General features: G+C 36.1%; 1 protein-coding gene across 1 annotated transcript in view; it reads right to left on the reverse strand.

Annotated features, from left to right (window-relative positions):
* The window catches only part of PRKD1 (protein kinase D1), a 327,269-nt gene that overhangs the window by 73,625 nt on the left and 231,999 nt on the right, over positions 1-21,645 (reverse strand). Inside the window, exons 3-4 of the mRNA XM_030318866.1 lie at positions 5,669-5,800; positions 3,879-4,039 (exon numbers count right to left, since the gene is read on the reverse strand). Coding sequence (XP_030174726.1) covers positions 3,879-4,039; positions 5,669-5,800 — 293 coding nt within the window. The remainder of the gene's footprint in view (positions 1-3,878; positions 4,040-5,668; positions 5,801-21,645) is intronic.

Raw genomic sequence — 21,645 nt, forward strand, 5'->3', positions numbered from 1 at the left:
TTTTTTGATACTCAGACCTTGTATAATCTACACTGTCTTAACAGTCGCTTTATAATATGTTTGGAAATTTTCCAGCTCGGTTCTACCTCAGGAGTTCTCAATGCCAGCATGACTGACATTTGGTGCCACTTTGTTGTGGGGGCCATCCTGTGCACTGATCTCTCTGTGATTTCCTTCTAAGACATTGGTCCCTTAAATCCTAATTGCTTTGGTTGCTTTTGGGCACCTTCAAATATTTTGTTCTGTTCTCTTCTGTTATATTTTATTCAGCTTGCATAATTGTCCCTTGTAGAACAGTTGATCAGATACAAGCTTCTTCATAGCTAGGAGCAGAAGTTCCGAAAGAGATTATTTCACTTTTTGCCTAAGATTAAGTCTTGTATAATATGGTTTCAATTGATTTTGATTTTTCCCAAATACTACAAGAATATTTGTAAATAAAAATAAAAAGATGAATAAAGCATAGAGAAATGATAGGATTATTTAATCCTGACTTCTCTTTTGCAATTTTCTTAAGACTATAAAATTAATATGGTCTTAATAAGTATACTTATAGTATATAATATATACTATATATATAATATAATATATATGATACATATATATACATATATATACATAATATATAATACATATACATAATATATATAATATATATAATACATACAATACATAATATATATAATACGATAATATAATACAACATATTAATGTATCCTACTCAAGGACCTACTGAGTTTTTCTCATTTCCTTCTAATGCTGGTGATGGTGTGCAGAGAGGTATACACCCCTGCTGAGCTGTTATACCATAAATTGACTTCATTTTGGGTCTTCTTAAAAGATGGACTGCTTTATGGTTGGTATAATGAATACCGTTTACTGCCAAAATTGATGATAGATAAAGTCTATCATATGATTTATGTTGTTATGCTCGTTTTCTATCTTAGTGGCATTATGGAAATCTGAAATTCAATTTAGGTGCCAAAAATGAATAAATTAATAGAATTATCAGTGTCTTAATCTGTATGTGAAATGGTGATTTTATAGTCAAAATAAGTCATCAAGTATGGATAGGAGAAACATTTTCTTACATTTGAGAGAAAATCTATACACTTGTCATGGCAGACTTGCAATATGGGTGATATAATGAGATTGATAAGCAATGTCATCTTTATCTTGGTCATCATCTTTTTTGGAAATGGAAAAATATCCCTTATGGTATACAGAACTAATAGGTTTTACTACTATTGACATAATATTTCTTTTGATTAGGCATTCACTCTAAATTTTAAACTGTAATTACTGACCTTTTCTGCCTTACCCAGGGATAAAGAGGGACATATTCACTGTACTCCAACATGCCTGGGTACAGCGGGGTGGCTTTGTTCCTATATAAAGTAAGTAGCCAAGGCATGACCAAGACCCAAGGCAACTGGAAAATACGTGCCCTCCTCAAAGCAGGCCAGTATTTCTTCCTTTCTCAGGTATTGGATAAAACAAAAGATAAAGAGATATTCTATGAAGGCACAAAAAGCTTTGACACATGTAAAACATGACTTTCAGAGCCAGTATGTCAAATAGTATCACAAACATTATTTCCACGGGCATTTCTTATTTAATGGCTACCCGTTGGGCATTTTATACAAGTTTATGAAAGTTTAGGATAACAACATTTTTCAAAGTATTTTATGGCCCCAATATTTTCTCACCTCACAAATATCTGATTTGATCACAATTATACCAGCATTCTTGACAGACATCATTGAAATTTGATTTTTAAAAATATATATGAAAAAAAACATTTGAAGCTTTCTACTATAAAAATTTCCATTCAGCAATAAAGCAGTAGTAAGTTTCAACATTTCAGGTAAAACATAACTTGTGATCAACTAATTCAAATGATGAAATAATTTAATTTGGCTAAATAAAGCAATTAAATAATTTGATTTAAAAACTTGTATTATAGTCTATAGATAGGTAACCTAAATTATATTTACGTATAAATGGTATATATTTATAAATATATGCATGTAAATAATTTAAATATGTAATTTAATTTATACTTATAACATGTAAATTATATATGTGATGTTTTGAAGTATATATATGTATGTCTGTGTATATATGTATATACATGTATTTGTGTGTATATGTACATATTATAAAAAGTTGATAAAGATCTAAAAGAAGAATCTTTAGCATTAATCATCTAATTTATTGTAATAATGAAAGGCTTTAAAGCTTTAAATTCGTTGTGGGATGTTAAATAATTTTTAAAGAATTTGAAAACAATATATAATTAATTTACAATTTTTTTTCTTAAACTTACTTGTAAGTGTTCTATAAATAGTGTGAGTCTCAGTGACTATCTTAAAAGCAAGAGTAACTGCTAGCACTTGAAAAGTCACTACTTACAAAAATTCAAACTAAATCAAGGAATTTTAGAATTGGGAAGCTGACATGAGAGTTATTTGAAAAAGTAAATAGCTTTTGATTTAAGCACCTTTTTTTTTAATGTCTGTTTATTTTTGAGAGCGAGAGAGAAAGTGTGAGTAAGGAAGGGGCAAAGAGAGAGGGGGACAGAGGATCTGAAGCAGGCTCTGAACTGACAGCAGAGAGCCCAACATGTAGCTTGAACCCACAAAGTGTGAAAACGTGAGCTTAGCCAAAGTCAGACACTTAACCGACTGAGCCAAACCAGGCGCCCTAATTTAAGCATCTTTCAATGAAAATATCACTAGTTCCAATTAATGCAACATTATGGAATAATATAAAATGACACACATACATTCTGAATAGTTACCAAACATAATATATTCTAGTTAACAGCAGGATTAAGTACTTGCCTTCCTCCAACAGACTCACTTCATGAAAGACTGAAAACACAACAAACTCTCAATTTTAAGTCAGTCATGGGAAAATAGTATGACATTTTCCTATTTACCAAAATGAGCATGTATTTGAATTATATGTCTTGTTCATGCTGTAACAAAATTGAAGTGATAAGGATCACAACAAAATATTTTCCAAACAAGGGACTAATACAACTTTTGAGAGATGTCTTCAAAATTTATTGCCCTTCTCCACATCAAGAGGGATGAATTTAACCTTACTGTTTTAATAATTTTTAATTTTTTTCAATTGATTTTTACAATAGCTAGATTACTAAAAAGTCTTTAGGGGAGGGAGTAAATACGGGAAATTTAAGGCCTCACATTGTTCGCCTATTTTCCTATTTTAAATAATTCACATAATTACCACAATTTTTACTTGGTTGTGAATGTTTGGAAAATTCGAATTTAAATTTCTTAAAAAATATTTAAGTCCTATCCACAAAAGTGTTTAGAGCTAATGGAAATACTTAAAGCATTTGAGTGCTATTGTTCTCATAGCATTTGTCAATCTGTGTCACCCTGACAATACCCTGGAATGTATGCTAGTATTGCCAACAAATTAAAGACTTTCATTATTTTCATAAGAACAAATTTAAACTTTTCTCCCAGAATAAATATGCAGCTATGTCACAAAGCACTCTAATAATCTTCAGAGAAGAACATCTTTCATCTTTGGTTTCCCAATTTTGACAAAGTGTGTTTTGCAACATTCACATGTTAGTTTGTGCTGGTCTGGCCCTATGACCACGATGAAACCTTACATATTTTCTAACTGCACTGAGCTCATAAATGAAAGCAGACTCAAAGTTGTTGGATATTTGATGAAGCACTGACCAGTCTACAGTACAAACCCTGAAGAAACACAGTCAATAACACCCTGGCTGTGTCCTCCCTCCCGGGGTGCTGTCTTGGATTGACACTGTCATCACATTGTCCCACAGATCTCTCATGCAAACGGATAAATGGAAAAACAGGAAGCTGTACCAGGAGGGGCTCGTCAGGGGCACTGGTGGAGAGCTCAGCAGATGCTGTGCGGATGGTGCTGAGCCCAGTGAGAGAAACGTTCGACAGCCTTCTCCTCCTCACGCCACTGCAATTGTTGGGGATTTTAAATGCACATCTCTTATGGTAATTCAGTCCGCATCCTGGAAAGAGAAAGTAAAAATGATTTTTGTTCAACCATAAATTAAAAGCTCTTCTAGTATCAAGTTATGCATTTTTAAAAATAGTATTGTTTTCGTTTTTCTTGAGGCTATTTAGAAATTCAAATTTTCTTTTGAGCTTTTTCTGTTTTCTTTTCAGAAATTGTAAATAAGGTGGGTTTTGAATTCTGATTCTTTTGGACGAGCTCAGCAACTACTCTGGTTATCATTTTTGTTTAAATGTTCTTGGATATAATGGACTTGGACTTTAAGGGATCTAGCAAAAACAAAAACAAAAACAGAAACAAAAAACCCCAAAACCAACCAAACAAAAAAAGAAAAAACAAACAAACAAAAAAACAACAAACAACAAAGAGATCGCCTGAGGCTTTTTTAGCTGCCACAAGTTAATGTGAGTGGACACATAAGGGAAAGTTAATCACAGTGCATCACAACTTTTGAACTTGATGTGAATCCTGGCTCTATAATTTTTTTGTTTACATGACCTTGCACACCTCAGTTTGGCTATCGACAAAATACGGATAATAACTACCTTGTAGAATTGTTAAGAAAACATGTTACATTTCTTTACATGCTGGTTTCCACATTTCAGATAATTAGGAAAGCACCATTTTTTGTTTGATATTTCCACTATGTATAGTTCCCTGTGTGTCACATAGGAGGCCAGAAAATGTCCATAAAGCCACACTTCAGGCAGTTTCTTCTAAGTCACTGTCACCTAACTTGTCTTCTCACAGACAGAAATTCAGAAACTGTGGTTAGCTTATTTCTAGGTTGCATCATAAATGCTTGGTTATATTGGCCACAGTTCAAACAGCTCCACCTCCTACAAGTCAGAGAGAAAACTGTATGATTGGAGTATTTTTAAGATTTATAATGGTGTTCTAGCCACTTGAGTTTAAAGAGTTCTTTTCATGGTAAAGTTCATTTTATGGCAAACTATGCTATTGTTAGAAACATGGGCACAAGTTCCAGGCCACCACTCTACAGCTGATTGACCTTGCATGGTTTGATTAATCTCCTAAATTTCTGCTAATTTCAACAAACATTTAGCGAATGCCTACGAATCAAAATTCCAACACGGGGTGCCTGGGCGTCTCAGTCGGTTACACATCCGACTTTGGCTCAGGTCATGATATCATGGTTTCTGAGTTCGATCCCCGCATTGGGCTCTGTGCTGACAGCTCAGAGCCTAGAGTCTGCTTTGGATTCTGTGTCTCCCTCTCTCTCTGCCCCTTCCCCATTCTTGCTCTCTCTCTCTCTCTGTCTCTCAAAAAAAAAATAAATATTAAAAAGAATTTTTAAAAAAATATTGAAAAAATTCCGACTTAAGAAGGAATTATTATTTTCAGTTTGTTGCCAAAATCACCAACACAAAAGAAACACAACCACGTAGTACAGGGAAAATGATATGAGAATCAGGTTTCCCAGATCAGAGCAAATAAGCTGAAGACAGGAAATGTAAAGAAATGAACAGAGCAGAATCCATGCATCCCCAAAATTGCTGAAAGACATAAAGTTAAGAAGACATTATTGTAGAGGGCACAACATAAGCAGGTAACTTATATGTTCCAGCATGGGATCGACTTGGTTGGGAAGGAAAGACCTTACCTTCGCATTTAAGGCCTTGACGCACCAAACCCCACAGCATTTCTCCACAGTGATCACAGAAAGCCGGAGCTCTATACGAGTGAACAAAAAGAGCGTGGGGACGAATTTGAAAGTCTTCAAAGGTGGCAGAAGCTGTAAAAATAGTAACATTGGAAAATAAGTCAAATAGATACTCTGATCTATAGATAATTAGCATACAGGATAATTATTTTTTTAATGTTTATTTAGTTTTGAGAGAGACAGAGACAGAGAGAGACAGAGTGCAAGTGGGGGAGGAGCATAAAGAGAGAGAGGGAGACAGAATCTGAGGCAGGCTCCAGGCTCCCAGCTCTGAGCTGTCAGCACAGAGCCCCACGCAGGGCTGGAACTCAGGAACTGTGAGATCATGACCTGAGTCAAAACCAAGAGTCTGATGTTTAAGGGACTGAGCCACCCAGAAGCCCTCAGGATAATTAAATATGTAAATATGGATCGAACTCTCTGGGCAAAGTCAGGAAAGATAAGATGCAACATTGCTTGGCTTTAGTGGTGAGACTCCATTCTTCTCACCCACAGCTTTACAGCTGGTGGCAACCCCCTCGCTCTTCTTCCTGCTAGTCAAAGTTTCAGGACACTTTGAGGATAGGCAAAACGTGGAAGAAAGCATGAATGAAAGGACAGTTCAATAAGATTTACAAACACCTGCTCTTACTTAAAAATATTTTGCTTTTTCTTCTCCAAAAAGGCAGTAAGAAATATTAATAGAAAAAAAGAAAACTTGATGGATTGAATTTAGATCAGAAGTTGGTATACTTGACTATGACCATGAAAAGGTATATCAGAAGGGGGAGTGTCCCTCTGGGAGACAGGTAAGAAATCTGAGCAGCCTCTTCTTGGGGAGATAGAGTTGTTTGACCTCTTAAGGCAAGATAACCAAGCATTTATAACTAAGTGACCTCTTCACCAATATGTCAGAGAGATTTAATACATACACTGGTGAATTCCAATCCACTCTTTAAGAAATATACGTTACCAAATCATATTCATGAGGCAGGGTACGTTTTCTTTTCGCATATCGTTATTGAGTCTATATAACACTCCTGCAGAGTATTGAAATTGATTATTTTTTAATTATATTTTTCCAAATAATATTTCTTATTGTGTTACAAAAGTAGTTCATGTTTTTTGTTGTTGTTCATATCAAGAAATAGAATGATACAGAGAATTGAAAGTAAAAGACCATTCACTTTTCCCATATTCTAATGGGTAGGGGGTATATCTTTTGAGACTTATTTGCATACATAGCCTAACGAGGAGCCTACCCAGTACAGTCCAGAGTGGCGTCCTGGGAGGGAGAAGAACTGGATTCAGCTTAGACATTACTCAAATGACACTTCACCTAATCATCATGAGCCTGTTTCTCATACATAAAAAGAGAAGGTCTGACTGTAATGTTAGGACCATGTGTGCTTGATTTCACAAGGTTTTATTCAAAGAGAATTTGGGGGGAAACTTGGCCTTAAATATATTGTTCTATTCTGTCTTTCTCTTCCTTCTGGTTGTCTTCTTGCCTTACTTTTTCTACACACATTTGTTAAGCACCTTCAATGTTGTCAATGGTACAACTGGGCATAAAGATCAAATGATGAGTAACACATCTTTACAGAGTCTACCAAACTAGCAAGAAAGAAGAGTAAAAACAAACAAATCCACAATAAGTATAAAATAACTTCTAAGGTTCAGAGAAACTACCAAATGTGACCTAAGATACTAAATAGAACTAAAACTACAATCTGTAGGCGTTCTGGTTCCCAAATCATGTCCTTTTCACCACACCAGTGATACATCTTATCTTCCTTACCTCTGCCCAAAGAGTTATATCCAATAGCCCCATGATGTGGGAAATAAATAGTTGCAGTTTTCCTATTGTGGCCTTCGAGAGCAGGCTATCGGCTAACAAATCACTCATTGAGTGTACTTAGAAGTGCTTTTACCTTGCTAACTCAAGTATGCAAGGTGGGAGAGAGTGCATACTAAAAACGTAGGCCATTCACCTCTGCTATGTAGTTGTCTAAAATTAGGAGGACAACTTTGAGGGTATCGCATCTGTCAGGGCAAGTGACAATACAGCATACAGGAAAGTGAATCACTTTCACCAGAAAGAATATTGCTGATGGTTCACATGACATACAATTGGATTATAATAAGAGAAAAATTTTAATGGGTTGGTTTTTCTTTGAGGCTTGAATAAAAACACTTTATTCCAAATTAACGTGCTTTATTGTTGAAAATCACCTGTCATCAACTTATTAAAATCATTACTTTTATTCAGTTGGAAAGATAATTAAAATAACAACAATAATTAAGATTTACTGTGCTCTTGGTATATACTGGATACTATGGTAAGAGATTAAGTGTGGGAAGAAGAAGGTGATCAAAGAACCACAAACGACCATGTACCAACACGGCTTACATGAAGTTCTGACTAGAACTTACAATTCTTTATAAAAAGGATTTCGACTGAAATAAGTTTGAGAAATTGCATGTTAGGTTTCTCACTTTAAGATTCACAATATTATGGTCAATGCTTATCAGTAAAGGAGTATGATTTGGGTACTAATCTACTTTTGTGGTCTGGTCAAAACGTGTCTAATTTGGGAATGCAAAATTCTCTTTAAAACTGAGTTCTCGGGGCGCCTGGGTGGCGCAGTCGGTTAAGCGTCCGACTTCAGCCAGGTCACGATCTCGCGGTCAGGGAGTTCGAGCCCCGCGTCAGGCTCTGGGCTGATGGCTCGGAGCCTGGAGCCTGTTTCCGATTCTGTGTCTGCCTCTCTCTCTGCCCCTCCCCCGTTCATGCTCTGTCTCTCTCTGTCCCAAAAATAAATAAACGTTGAAAAAAAAAAAAACTGAGTTCTCTTACTATTGGACAAAAAAATTTTTTTCTAAATATCAAAAAAAAAAATACTGTGTGCCACTCATTAACTCCTTGCTCCTCCCCCCCTCCCACACACACCAGAAGTCACCCCTCAGGACCAAACATCTATGACAATACTATAATACCAATTAGTTAATAATTACTGTAGTTTTCAAAATAAGAAACATTAGTATTTGAGAATACTAATACTAAGGTGCACTTAGATATTTTTGAATTAATCAGAAAAAATATAAATAATTAAACTGAAGTTTTTCAATGACCACACTCCTTCTCCACTCACACCCCACCCCCCTAATTTATGTCAGGTAAGTTTGTTTTTTCACTTTTTGAAGGGTATTAACATTCATAAGCAGTTAGCACCCTTGACTTATGTTTAAATGCCATTTTCTAAAGTTCAATTTTAATATTCTCCTGTTAATTTTAGAATAATTAAATACATTTTTAAAATAAAACTACCAAGTGTGGGGAGGTTTTCCATCCATTTGAAATCAAAGCACAACATCCATTCATTATGAATTTACCTGTTCTGCACCCTGGGGGAAATCAGCATTAGCTGAGTGTATGCATGCCATCTCACCTAATCACAAAATTGCACTTCAGAGATAATCACTTAGTACAGGAAAACAAAGTGAATGCTGTAATTCCATTTCACTTAAGTTTTGGAATCAAAATGGACAGATAAGGGAAGGAATATTAAAGAGTCTAGAGGTTCCAAGAGAGGAACAATGTGCTATCTGTCAGTATGTCATAATCAATCAACCGACCTAAATTAAAAGCATGTGACAGGGCTACAAACTCAGCACAATGGGCCCCTTATACTGGTATTTGTGTCTCTTTGATTTGCTCTATTCAAAGTCTATTGTTATGCTCCAGTGTGCAGGAGAGGAGAAAATGACATGCTTTCCTTAGTCATTGAGCATTTGAAACAGGTAATTGAGCCAAAAACTCTAAAATAATCAGTAATTCTCTTAAGGTTCATTATGAATTGTTGCACAAAATGGAATAAACTGTTTGGTTAGCAGCACAGAAGATGAGGCATCTGAAGCAAAATAAATAATCTCTGGAGGTCAAAACTATTTGCATAATAAAATAAAATAATGTGAGCTCCTCCAAGATTTCCAGTTTTTTTTTTTATTATTATTGGTAATCTTGGCAATTTGGGAGAAGCATTAACTCTTTCCAGCATTGATGATTTGGGACAGATGCAATAAGAGAAAAGGTTAACATGCTGCAAGTATTATCTCATTCCATTTTTCACAAGCAAACTATGACGTAGGTATTATTATTATTCCCACTTTACAAGTGAGAATACTGAGTCTCAGAGGAATTAAGGAACTGTCCTAGGTCACAGAGGATCTTGGTTCAGTCTTCATACCCTGAACCATATGAATTCTCTAAGCCACTCTGAATCAAATTATCATATTTCTCTGTCCATTAAAACATTATGGATTATAAACTGCATCTTTATTTTATGAGTCTCTGGAGAAGATTTTTAAAAATTGCAATGAAATATAACACATTATCCTAGTATCATGCATCCTTATCTCAGAGATGTAAAAGATACTGGGGAGAAAAAGAGTCCATGAAATTAACACGTAGAATGAAATTAATTCAGTTTGTGATCAAATATCCTTTTAAAAGCTTTCTGCATGAACTTCATTTTTTGAAATCCTTCTGCCTCCAAACAAATTGGGAGTTAGTAACAATAACTGGTTTCTAAATTGTTACAAAAATCAAAGGTAATGCATCACTAACAGCCAACTGGAATTTTGTATCCATGCAATAACCAGTGTTGCCACATTCAATTGATACAGTCTGGCCAAGAGCAAAACATTATGAAGTTTCTTAAAGCTCTTAAGATTTGTAGATAAATTTCCTTTTTCCTTAACCTCCAGAATATTGAAAATAGCTTCTGGATACCATTCCCACGTAAATATACCTACTCATCAGTTTTAAGGTATGAGGTATGGATAAGGAACCATATCTACTTGCATATCCTATCTTGCATCCAGACACACACATAATATACATACATCATCCTCTGTTTCCTGAGAGCTTCCACTAGTGCAATGATGACTTCCTCACATATCAGTTTATTGCATTTATGAATGTCAAATTAAAAAAAAAAGATTTTTTTTAATACTGAGACCTAAACACTCCTCTGTAACTTCTACATGGCCCACGTCTTTCGTAAAATAGCTCATGGTGGCCAAGAAGTCCATTCTTCAAGCACAGAATTGAACGATGCTGGTTTTATTAGTATATCTACAACCTACCAGGTAATGTAGCGTATGTTTGAAATAGAAAAATGACAAGGAAAAGTACGTGTTGTGGAGGGTTCAAAATCAAACGTGGATGAGAGACCCATAACTAATCATAATAGAAAATGCAGAGATGCAAACACCAAAGAAAGGGTGACTAGAACTAACTGGGTCTCTCAGAGAAAGCTTCATCAAGGATGACATTGAACAGAATCTTGAAGGATGAAGTGTGCTACATTTAGAAAAAAAGGGAATGGGATTAAGAGAGAACATTTTTATGCAGTCTGATTTTACTTAATTATAGCCAATTTTAGGATTATCTACATATTTCTTTATAATTATAATTACTGTGAGTTCTTGATATTTCATCTTTGCTGCACTGTTAGGACAGTTAGCAAAGTGACTCCGACTTTCCATGTGCATGTACCTGAAGGATGACAATACATCATTTCCATGCTATTGTGGCCCAAGTATTTGACAGTGCTTGCAAAATTAAGCTTGCATATATCTGTACTACCTCTGCTTACCCATACACTCATATCTGTCCCCTGAGGCTGGTGATTTCTTTCTGCTTCTTCATTTGTCCCAGTCCCTCCAAGCCATGGGCTTTTTTTTTTTAATGTTTATTTATTTATTTTGAGAGGGAGAGGGAGAGCATGAGTGGTGGAGGGGCAGAGAGAGGGAGAGAGGGAATCCCAAGCAGACTCTGCACTGTCAGCACAGAGCCCGACCTGGGGCTCAAACCCACGAAACAAACTGTGAGGTCACTACCTGACCCGAAATCAAGAATTGGAGCCACCCAGGTGCCCCATTCCAAGTCATGTCTGTACCAGTTTCTCCCTTTGAAGAAACGAGAGATGGGAATTTTTATTTTTGACTTACATCTGACCAGAAAAATGTTAGTGAGGTGCAATGATGGGAACTTGGGAGGCTATGAATATCCCAGAGGGTATAGCAGCCAAGAGAAAGAAACCCATAAAATGTGTTTAGATATGTTGATTAGGCAGTTCAGAAAGTTCTGGGAAAATATTTTATAGGTCCACAGCCAGAGGACCTTAAAAAATGGCTCTGAAAGGAATGATCTCTCAAGCCAATTGATAGCACAATAACAAGTTACCCTAATTAGGAAGAAAAAGGAGGGGTGGCCACAGAAGCTGGCATAACTGCTCAGGGAAGTCTCCGATCAGCTCATACTGGGAAAGAAAATGCAGCAGTTACAGAAGGAGTGGCACAGAGTCCGGTGAAGGTGAATGTGGCTCCAGTTAAGGAGAGCCACCCCAAGAAGACTAAGAGAAGAAAAACCCAAAGCTCTGGAAAAGTCTGAAACACAGCAAAAGACCTTTCAGTTGTGTTATACGTGGAAAGAATGAAGCAGAGATAGTCCTGAACCATGAAAAACAAATAGTTTAATGCTAATACATGAGATAGAAAAAGCTAAACTCTTCAGCTACAATATTTTCCTATCTGTCCTAGGAGAAGGGAACTATTTTCAAACAACAACAAAAAATTAGAAAAAAAAAATATATTTGAGAAGAAAACAGAGTAGATGAACAAAGACTATCTAAGAGCTTTAAATGAACTATTTTAAACAGGCCCAAACATTTTAACAGGCCAAAATTATATAGGAGGGCTCAAAATTCACTTTTAAACTTTAAAGGTTTATTTTTTATTTTTTCTTTTGAGAGAGACAGCATGAGCAGATAAGGGACAGAGAGAGAGGGAAAGAGAGAGAATCTCAAGCAGGTTCTGTGCTGTGTGGAGCTTGATGCGGGGCTAGAACTCATGAACCACGAGATCATGACCTGAGCCGAAATCAAGAGTTGGAGGCTTAACCGACTGAGCCACCCAGGTGTCCCCCACTTTCAATCTTAAGAAAACACCTACCGCGATATTTAGCAATATTCTAACAGAATCTTATTGGGCTTAATGAAATTATTCTAAAGGCCCTCTCTAAGAAAAATAGAACATACTCTGATAGGAATGGGAAAGCTGAAAAGGAGAGTAATGAAGAAATTTAGCCCTAGTTGCTTTCAAAATATTCTGTAAAACTATGATATTTAAAAATGTGCTGGCTGTGCATAAGACAAAAGAGAAATTTAAAAAGACAGATACCAATAGTACAGTAATCCATTCTATGTATGAATTTAAAATATGAGAGAGGAAATATCATAAATCAATGCAGCAGGAAAACATTATTTAACAAATGATTAGTAATTAACTGGGGGGAAAATACAATTTAGGAGCTTTAGGAATTAAGAAAACACAGCAAATTTCCTATGTTATATGTGTGTGTGTGTGTGTGTGTGTGTGTGTGTGTGTGTATACACACACACACGTATGTATAATATCATATTACATAAATTATACCTGGTGAGTAAAAACTTAAAACACCAATCCAAGAAAACAGAAATGAATGCTCATCAAATCCGTAAAAGAAAAATGACTTTAAAAGTAAGAGGAGCTCATAAATCTTAACAGTGATGGAAGAAAGTGAATGGAAAATTTCATTAGCATGATTATGTAGCAGGCACTACTGGATGACTTGCCAAAGGATCATAAGAAGAGTTTTTTCGAGAATAGTTACAATAGGTATATTTATAATGACTATATAATGCTAGGTCACAGAAAGCTAATTATGTCAATACTTTCAGGTATTTAGAATATAATTACTAACATTTGAGGAGAGACCCTATGCATTGTTCGACACCAGGTGTACAGGTGACAAGGTCTATGTTCTACTACAAAAATTAGTAAAGTCTGCCATGTATTCATTCTTACTCAGAAAGAAAGAAATCCTTCTCCTTCTTCCCCTCCTCCTCCTCCCCCTCCCCCTCCTCCTGCTGCTGCTGCTGCTGCTGCTTCTTCTTCTTCTTCTTCTTCTTCTTCTTCTTCTTCTTCTTTTTTCAAAACTCTCTCTGTTTAACCAGAAGCAAGCAGCAGGACCACAGGAGTGTGTTTGATAGCAGGGCTAAAACCCTGCTCAGGAAGCAGTTTATGAACCAGGAGAGTTACAGTTAATGTCTGAGTGACCCACCCTTTGTTTCCCTCCCAGGCAAATGAACTCAGTGGCTGTTGCAGAACATCTGCTTTAGAAGTAGCAATGCCTCCCCTACTTCCCGGAAGGCGCTACCAGGAAGAAACAGATACAAAACAGCAGCCCATGTAATTAAAGGCTGGTTACAGGGCTGCGTTATTTTATTCCATCTATTTCTATACTGAGAAGTCCACTGGGAACACTATCCTCAACATTAAGTAGGTTACACAATCAATGTGGGGCTTGAACTCACAACCCTAAGATCAAGAGTCACATGTTCTACTGATTGAGACAGCCAGGTGCCCCCTTCCTCTCAACATACTTTTTGCCGGAGCCACTACTGAAGTATGCTCCCTGTCTTTCACACAAACCTTTGATTTGTTTAGCATGTGGCTACCCCTAGGTATCTAACTCTGCTTATCCCCAAATTCAGCTCTGGGAAGCCTCTGATGCTATGATTGCCCCCCCCCCCCACCTGATGTAAACTGTCCTCTTCCCTGTTCTCATAGGCTCATGGCACACTTGTATTATAAAATGTATCAGTCTATACTGAAACTCCTTACTCTTTTATCTGTTCACTTCTGACATAACATTGCTGGGGATAGAGATCATACCTTCTCTGTTTATATGCACATAGTAAATAATCATTTAATATGACTCAACCATGGTTGAATACATAACACAATGCCTTCAAAACTTACAGGCTTGTCTGCAGTTCTAAGGTTCTACATTTTATTAAGTCCCAACAATCTGCAAATAAAGTATTTGAAGTTCAGAGTCAAAGCCCATCAAAACCATAATTTGGATCACATTTTAAAAAGCGTCTAGCAATGCTTTCCAGAGATGTCCTTGCTAGTTCCTTATTAATCTAAAGGCAGTATGGTGTAGGTAGTGATGAAAATCATGGATACAGTGTCAGAACAGACCTGGCTACTACAGACCTGGGTACTAATCTTGGTCATAGCAAATGAGTGAAGACCTGGCTACTACTAATCTTGGTCATAGCAAATGAATGACCTTGAGTAAGTCACAGTTCACCTCTCTGAACCTGACTGTCCCTGTCTATTAAACTGGCTTAGTAAAGCTCACCCGCCTGGGCTGTAAGGAAGACACAAAGTAACTAGCACAGTCCCAGTGGTGATTATCCCCAAAATGTCTTAGCATAGTTTAGATTAACAGTATGGGCTTTGTTTGATGAAATAACTGAATACTACTATTAGCAGTAGCATTAATATTATTTATAATTCTTATTACTGTCATCTTCAATATTAATAGAAGGCAATACTGCTTTTAAATCTAATACCAATGCATAGCACTTAAAAAATCTAAGGGCTTTAAAAACTATTACTGTTTGTTCCCTCTACTACCTTATAAAGAATATGTTTCCACTCCAGAGGAAATTGCTTTTCTATCATCCACTGCGCTGGTTAACACTAATTAAATGGAGCTAAGCCCATAGGACTGTTTCTATCTAGTTCCTTCTCTAAAATGAATCAATTAACAGTTGGGAATTGCCATGGGGAAAGAAGGGTCACCACAGCCTGATGTGACTGAATGACAAATGCCACAGCTGGAAAGAGATTAGAGAGCATCTCAGGTCAAGAAAGAACATAAATGGTTGCCCCATGTGTCCAACATGGAGGAAAAAGAAAATTAAGTAAAAATGTCATGGAGTCAAATTCTAGCTAATGAGTGCAGGCTCTGCAGGCACCCTGAATGAAGGAAAGAAAGGTCAAGTCTGTTTCTTAGAAAGCTCTGGAGTGTACAGGAAACGTTATACCTTTAAAAGGATAATGACCTCATTTACATGAGGAACACCCGCGTACAAATCGCCCTTTAGACTACTTACAAAAGGCTATTAGACAAGGCTAGGTAGGTGCTATCTGAAATGCTCTGACAGGCAGCAGGGTTTCTGGCAACAAATGGCATCACTGATGTCAAATACATTTGCACACAGAGACACCAGGCTGAGGTCCTATAGGCTTTGCTTCAAGTTTAAGTCTCATTGTACCTTTCATAAAAACAGATGCTTACTTTTGATCATAAACAAAAACACCCTTAAACACTGTGAAATCTGCTGGGTAGTCCCACTGCAGGAGAAGCAAGAGTAAGAGCGAGAGCTGAATGGAATCCAGGGCTTGCCGCAGGCAGGAATCTTTCCCGGCTGCTGCTCGGGGCACCAAGAGAAGGGGATGTGCAGCTGAGGAACTCCCTGGGTTCTTTTAGAAGAAATCAGGCTGACCGATTCATTGGTCTACTCCGGCTCATTAAAATAAGGGCTTTTATTCATTGAAAATCTGAGTTTATGCTTTTTAGTTACCTGTATTGAGGTACAACTTACAGTAAGTAAAATCTGCCCTTTTTTGTGTACCATTTTGACAAGCATATAATTGTGTAACTAACACCATAATGGAGATATGCACCAATTTTGTCAACTCCTCCCAAATTCCCCCTTTCCCCCATGCAGACAATCCCCTCATCAGCCCCAGCCCCTGGCAACCACTGATTTATTCTCTGCTCTTTTTCCAAGATGTCATATAAATGTAGCCTTTTGAGTATAGCTTCAGCCAACATGATGTATTTGAACTTCATCCATGTTGTGTGTGCATCCATAGCTCAGTCCTTTTTATTGCTGAGTTGTATTCCATTTGGTTGATAAGTTACTCTGGAGTATACAGGAAACGTTATACCTTTGTTTACCAATTCCCCAGCTGAATCCTTTCAATAGGCCATCAGTTTATCCATTTACCAGGGCATTAGGGTATAGGGTCATATTGAGATTGAGGGTGGTAGGGCTCTAGGGTCCAGAGCCTGGGTTCTAGTAGGAGGAAGAGATGGAAAGAAATGTTTATTTGTGATCTGTACAGAATATCCATAACATGCGGACTTCACTGTTAAAAACAATTTTTTTTTTAATTTTTTTTTAACGTTTATTTATTTTTGAGACAGAGAGAGACAGAGCATGAACGGGGGAAGGTCAGAGAGAGGGAGACACAGAATCTGAAACAGGCTCCAGGCTCTGAGCTGTCAGCACAGAGCCCGACGCGGGGCTCGAACTCACGGACCGCGAGATCATGACCTCAGCCAAAGTCAGCCGCTTAACCGACTGAGCCACCCAGGCGCCCCAAAACAATTTCTTTTTTACAACACTGGACAGCGAATGACTTTGAGAGCAGATAAGGTGGCCTCTCTGTACTTCATTTCCCGCATCTTTTGAAATGGGTATAATTATAAACTCAACTAATACTTTCACAATCATTTCAATGAGAAAACATTTAAAACTAGCAGTGCTATATTTGGTACTACACTGTGGTAGTACATAAAGTATGGTAAAATATAGTAGACATTTTCTCAAATACATATGCAAATGCAGATTTATAACAATCTTACATTTTTATACCACTAGCAAAAATAAACTCAAAATAGATCATAGATTTAAATACAAAACCTAAGCCATAAAACTTCTAGAGGACGAGCTTAGAAAAAATGTTTGTGACCTTGGTCTAAGCAAAGATTTCTTAGATACAACAACAAAAACCTAATTAATTTTTAAAAACTGATAGACTTCATCAAAATGAAAAACTTCCGATATTCAAAAGCTCTATTTAAAAAATGAAGAGAAAAGCAACAGTCAGAGGAAATATTTGCCAGGTACATTTCTTTGATAAAGGGCTTGTATCCAGAATATATTAAAAACTCCCAACAATATTAAGAAAAGAACCAAAAAAAAAAAAAAAAAGAAAAAAAAAAAGGAGCCAAAGGTTTGAAAGACAGTTGATGATCAAAGAAGTTCCATAGATGGTAAATACACATAGGAGACCTAGTTCAGTGTGGGAACATATGGCAGGTTCGGTGGGCTTTAGTATGCTAGTTTGGGACCATTATCTCCATTTATGATATTCGTTCAGTCACAAAATCATTCTTGTTCTAAATATTTAATTTATACATTAATGATTTGGGGATATAACTCATATATAGGTCTATCTATATATTTTTATTTTTTTATTATCTATAGTCTTTTTGGCTACTCATATCACATTCCATCTTTGTGAATGAAATCACAAACTTTGGTCCTCACTTCAGAAAATATTTTGGGAGATTAAGTCATCATTACCAAACAATTTTTAGAAAACACCATAAGTAATTGCAGATTATGATTTTTAATCTAAGATTAACTGGGTTTGGACAAGCTATAGTTAGTTTTGTACAACTTTCATGTTCCGATTATCAAAATTCTCTGCATGTGTATGGTAAATGAATCATTATTGCAACTTAGTTCATTTCCTCATTCAATATACATTTTATTCTCATATGGTGCTATTATAGTCGTATCTGATTTTAGCATTTATTCCAATTCCATTTTCTCTCTCGTTTTAAATTGCAAATCCCAGTGTCATTATTATTTAAAGCAACAAAGGGTTAATTTTATCGGCATATAAATTCTAAACAAGCTATCTAGTGATTTCAGAATAATAGAGGACATATAGCATGGGAAAAAATGTTTAAAAGAAGACAGATGTAAATTTTTCTCTAAATTTGATGTTTCCTATTATGGTTAGCTCAGGTAGTAATGTTTTCCTAGTAAGACATACCGGCATTGAGGGGGAAGGGAGTAAAGCAGTTTTCAAATTATACATGCAATCCTTAAAATTTGGATAGTTGCTCCTTTCCTAGTCTAGAGGACTAGTCTCCTGTGATTATTATTCCACATGATGGCAGAGTTCACTTTGTGCTGGGCATGTAGATAGCACAGAGGCAGAAAGGACTGTGTTGTTCAATACAGTGTAAGGGGCTAGGAATGCCAGCTCTGGAGCAAGACTGACTGGTCTGAAATCCAGCTTCACCACTTACGAGGTATCTGACCTTGGCCAAGATTCCTGATTCTGTGGGTCTTGGTGATCGCATCCGTAAAATGAGAGTGGTAACTATAACCATAATTCAGGCTTTGAATGCGGACAAATTAGGCTAAAAATCATAGACACTTTCAAAAGGGAAGTTCTGGAGAATAATTTAGATCATCCTGAATGCAGACATACATACGGATTTTCCAAATCATCATATCCACTGCAAATTACTATCACTTTGACTGTTCTTGCCAATATTTCTACTTCATTTCTATTTGCAGTGTTATTCCATTTGCTAAGAACTTCCTGAACAATGCTGAATACTAATAAAGATAGCTCTTTTCTTGTTAACCTTAATTAGACAGTGACTTGCACATTCTTGTTAAAAATTATATTGTTGATTTAAGTCAAGTATTCCTATTGCTTTAAGATAATATAAAATTCATGCCAGGTTATAAAAATTGGCTTATTAATAATGTCAAATCAACTTTTTATTCCTAGAATAACCAAGGAATTATTATTTTGTATTATTCTCCTGTATTCTTATGAATTCTATTTTTCTCAACACTTTATTTAGGACTTTTGTATCCAGACAGCAAAAATATTTCATTAATTGCATGTGGGTTCAGATTTCAGATATTCCTGGGTTTTAAGTACAATTTTACTACTAAGTAACTAGGTGATTCCTGGTAAATTATTTAACTTTTCTATACCTCTGAAAAAGGCTTATCATAGTGCCTAGTGAATGGTAAGTGTTCTCCAACATTAACCATCCCATTAGTGGACATAGTCCACAGTTTCCTTTCTGTCTTAGTCTATATGGGTCACTCTAACAAAATACTACAGACTCTATAGCTTATAAACAACAGTTCTAGAGACTGGGAAGTCCAAGACCAAGGGAATGGAAGATTCAGTTTCTGTGAGAGTCTGCATCCTGGTTCACAGATGGGTGTCTTTCCCTGTCACTAAAAGTACATGTTAGAAGAGGCAACAGAATTCTCTGGGCTATCTTTTAATAAGGGCACTATCCCACGAGGATCTACCTTCATGACCTATTCCCCTCTAATACCGTCAGTTTGGGGGTAGGATTTCAACATGAAGTTCAGAGACATAAACACTCAATCCATTGCAATTTCCTTTTCTTACTTATACTGTCTTTTCCAGGTTTCAGTATTAAAGTTTTGCTGGATTTGGCTAAATAATTAGACAAGATTTTCAACTTTTATGTGTTCTGAAATAGTTTCTGCTTAAGTGTTTGATGGAAATGTCACCAAAATTGGCTATACAATGTTCTTTTTTTGAGTGGGTGGAGAAAGTTGGGGAGTTGGTGTATCATAAACAAATTCCAATTTTTTTCTATCAAAAAGTATGTGCATGTGAGTGCATGTACCAGAGAGTAAAGAGGACATTCCAATAAATTATTACAATCTAAATCATATAATAGTGAATAAATCTTACTATTAAAATGTATTTCAGTACTTAATTGATTCTAATTGCATCTCTGATGAAAATAATGGATTTTAACATAAATGTGCAGATTTAAATTAATAAATTGTGAATATTTAAATCGCAACACAATTAGCATACATTTAACATGATAATCCTTACCTTAAATCATAAAATATTATTTGAAATGATAATAAGTAAGCATTAAAATAAACATTAAAAACAGAGAATGCTTTGTACATTAACTTCCAGCTCTAGGTAAGTTAAAAGCTTCGGCCATTAGAAAGTGCTGCATGTTAATGGAAGGCTATATGGCAGGAGAGTGCAATCATTTTCCTGGATTCCTTTTAGTAATTTTCCTAAATGAAAATGATAAGGAAAAAAAAGCACAAAACTCAGAAACCAAGCCATGTGCCATATTTATCTAAAAAGCTGATGAAAATAAACCCTAAAAGTGGGAGATATTTTTTTAAAAAAATGGAAAAATAAACCTTTAAGATGGAAGAAAACTGATGTGATAATAAGCAGAAAATAGATTAAACATGTACCATGTGGAAATTTTAGCCCATCTTCCTAAAGTGTGCTATAAACATAATATTAGCATAAGTGATTCTGAGCAAAATGTTCCAAAAGGTGATTTTGCCTGTGAGATTATTACATTTGGTACAGCTTTGAAGTCTTTTCAAAGGCCATTGTTCTTGGCACTCAGAGATTGGATCTGGCCTTCAACATTTCTTGGCTCACTCCACATTTACAGTAACACTCTCTGGATTATTTCTACACTCAACATGATCAAACCAAACAAATATAGCCTTCTCCAAAATATTTAAAAGAAAATAGCAAAAGATTCATGGTCAGTCCTCTAGGATTTTATATTCCAGCTGAGGAAAGATGGTAAATATACTCACAAGCAAACAAAATAGGTCAAGTAGACTATAATGCAGTATGTAACCAGACATGGACTTGGAGATTGTCAAGGTCAGGAAGAGTACCAGGCAAGGAGAAGGGAGATTGCCTAGAATGACATGCTGTAAAAGATGAAGGAGAGTATAAATCTTGGATTCAGGAAGAAACAGAATTTCTCAGGCAGAAACACAATAAGGTTCAGAAGAGGAAATCAATGTGGGAAGTTTGGGATACTGAAGGAATCAGCATGGCTGGATGAGGTTACTATAGTCAACAAACGGGCAAGACAGTGGATACTTTATTTGGGATTCACTGGCGGCCAACCTTGGTATTTTAAGTTGAAGCTCTAGAATGCAGTAAGACATCATTTAAAACTTTTTTTAAAAATGACTGGAATTTATTTTAGCTAAAAGTATCATGTACTTTTATCCATATGTAAGCATATGTAACATATGAGTAGGTTAAAGAACAATAATAAACAGTCATTGTACTCTCCATCCAACTAAAGAAAATTACCATTATCTTAGAAACAGCCTTGTGACCCCCTCCCCAGCTAAGTGGATTATGTAGAA

Source organism: Lynx canadensis, chromosome B3, assembly GCF_007474595.2.
Source record: "Lynx canadensis isolate LIC74 chromosome B3, mLynCan4.pri.v2, whole genome shotgun sequence".
NCBI classification, from domain to species: Eukaryota; Metazoa; Chordata; class Mammalia; order Carnivora; family Felidae; genus Lynx; species Lynx canadensis.